Source organism: Phoenix dactylifera, unplaced genomic scaffold, assembly GCF_009389715.1.
Source record: "Phoenix dactylifera cultivar Barhee BC4 unplaced genomic scaffold, palm_55x_up_171113_PBpolish2nd_filt_p 000316F, whole genome shotgun sequence".
NCBI classification, from domain to species: Eukaryota; Viridiplantae; Streptophyta; class Magnoliopsida; order Arecales; family Arecaceae; genus Phoenix; species Phoenix dactylifera.
The window spans coordinates 56,872-59,286 of record NW_024067786.1 but is presented as its reverse complement, the minus strand read 5'-3'; the positions used below and the strand labels follow the sequence as shown (position 1 = coordinate 59,286).

The window sequence follows — 2,415 nt, the reverse complement described above, 5'->3', positions numbered from 1 at the left end:
TGATGTTTGTGCCGCAGGTACCCGATTTATAGGATACCAACAGGACCAACATTAAAAGATCTGGATGCTTGCTTTTTGACGTTCCACTTGCCGACTGCACCTCCTAAAGGTAAATGTCTTTTTTTGGGGACGAGAAGATGTAAATGTCTTTTTAACTACCGTTCCAATGCATACGCTATGGGAGAAACATATCTTACACTTATTTACTCAAGTACAACTAATAATTTAAACCTGTCGTGACACCATATCCAAAATTGGATCACATGAACAACAAAATACTAGCATTAAGAACAAAAATGAATAGGATTTCTTGGTGAAGTGCTATCACGAGAAATTTTTTGGATAATTGACCTAGAGGGTTTGTAAAACACACTCCTCTCCCATGATTATCAATTTTCAGAGCATTCAAAATAGAGACTGCAAGGGATGTGATGGGGGGCGAAATGGATCGTCCAGCCCACATCTAAAAGACCGCCTGGTTCTGGCCCAATAAATAGTTCGGTCGAATCTTCGGTCCGGCCCGGAACCAGCTTGGCTTCAAATACTCATCGACTCCCCTAACCGAGTTCGGGGAGCCTCCAATGTTCGCCGACCCGCCCCGACCAAGCTCGGGGCGCCTGCTTCAGTAGTACACCCCGACCCTCGAGCTCGGGGCGCTCTACCAAGCACACCTCATAACTCGGAGAGCTGAGCTACCCCCAGCACTCGTCTGACCGACCTCGCCAAACGCATGATGCGACCTCTCAACGAGGTCGGCCTCGCCAACAGCCACGCCCATGAGTGCGCCCATGCCCTCCTACGTGGCCGTACATTGCGACGCCACCGCACCACACTTCGATAGCCGGCCCTCAACAGTCAAAGGACGGCAACATGACTACTCCAGCCATACCCTACTACGAATGTCAACATCTTACCGTTCTTGAGAACGGATGGCACCACATGCCACCAGCCAGCCTTAGCTGCGCGCCATTCGGCTCAGAGCCACACCCTCTTATGATGAGGGCGGACACTGCCTCTGCCACCTGGGCCTCTCCACCGAAACTATAAATAGCCCAGACAGGTAATTTTTAAGGGACTCTTGCCTGGACCAAATTCACCCCACTCTAACTTGATCGTTGGAGGGCCCTCACTGGAAACACCGGTGAGGCTTTGTGCAAGTCCGCCGCCGTCGTGCAGGAGGTGGCTCTCGTCTTCTTCTTCCAACAATCAGCGGCTCCCTCGACTCCACCGGCGTGGTTACCCTCGGGCCAAATTTGAACCACAACATTTCTGGCGCTAGAGGAAGGGCCTGAGTCGTGATCATGAGGCTCAGGAGTCACGGAGCTCCGAATGCATCGAGAAGCCGGGTATCGCCACCCGACCGCCCTTGTCAAAATCCACCCCCTGCAGTGCCTGCACCAGCGGGCCAGGTCCCACACGTCCAGCCATAGCAATTTGACTTACTCTTTCAGTAGGTTCAAATACTGACCGCAGCTGTCCAGGGTCTACAATGAAGCAGGGCCCAATCTACGCCCCCTCTCCGCGGGTGTGGGTCCACGGGATGCCACCCGCGGCGTCGTTCCCCTACCAGGCAGCATACGGCGGGCGAAAGGGAGCCCTGCTGATGGGGACATCAGCTAGGCCACCATTTTATTTACGTATTTTTTTATTTTTATTTCTGGGCTTATTTACATTTAGGGCTTATTTGTGTTATTTGTGGGCTTATTAGGATTTATTTCTGTGTAAGGGGATTTATGCAAATTGTGTATTTAGGCCCTATATATAGGAAACTATTTTCATGATTAGGGTTTAATGAAGAATTAAGAATTTCTTTTCCCATATTTTCCTCTTCTCTCTTCTTCCTTCTCGTTCTTCTTCCTCTCCTCTTCTCCCTCTTCTCTCTGTCGCTTTCCCTCACTTCTTCTCTTCCTACTCTTCCTCCCCTTCCTCTGTTTTTACATTCTACCATTACAGCAGTCAACATTGAAGTAGCAGCGTGACAGTCACCACTTCCGGGATTAGTCCTACACCAACTTGGTATCAGAGCTTTGGCGAGCTCTGCCTCTATTGCCAAAGCCCCGAGCCAGTTTATGCTGGGTTTGTCCCTGTTTTCCACGCAGGAGCCTCCAAACAGATTCCTTCCGAGTGATCTGTTTTCTCTTCCTTTCCAAAAAAAGAAGAAGAAGAACAACGAGATCTCTGAGGCTGGTCTTCCCCGTCCACCGGTCATCATGCCCGACACCACCATCAACCGCGGTACCCTCACCGTGTTCGACATTGTTGGGGTATGTGGAGACCATTGGTGATGAAGAGAATTGAAGGAGAATCAATTCTGCATAGTTCTGTCTGGCGGACTGTCAGAGTCGACTCGAGCTACAATCGAGTCGACTCGGGAACAGTCGAGTCGACTCGAGGCCCGTCGAGTCGACCCGAGAG

The 2,415-nt window shown here is 50.6% G+C and overlaps 1 protein-coding gene across 1 annotated transcript in view; it reads left to right on the top strand.

Moving 5' to 3' along the window:
• The window catches only part of LOC103718163, a 40,992-nt gene extending 40,737 nt beyond the window's left edge, over positions 1 to 255 (top strand). The window contains exon 5 of the mRNA XM_039118172.1: positions 18 to 255. Within this exon, the coding sequence (XP_038974100.1) occupies positions 18 to 240 (223 nt within the window). The 3' untranslated portion in view covers positions 241 to 255. The remainder of the gene's footprint in view (positions 1 to 17) is intronic.
• Positions 256 to 2,415: the final 2,160 nt, after the last annotated feature.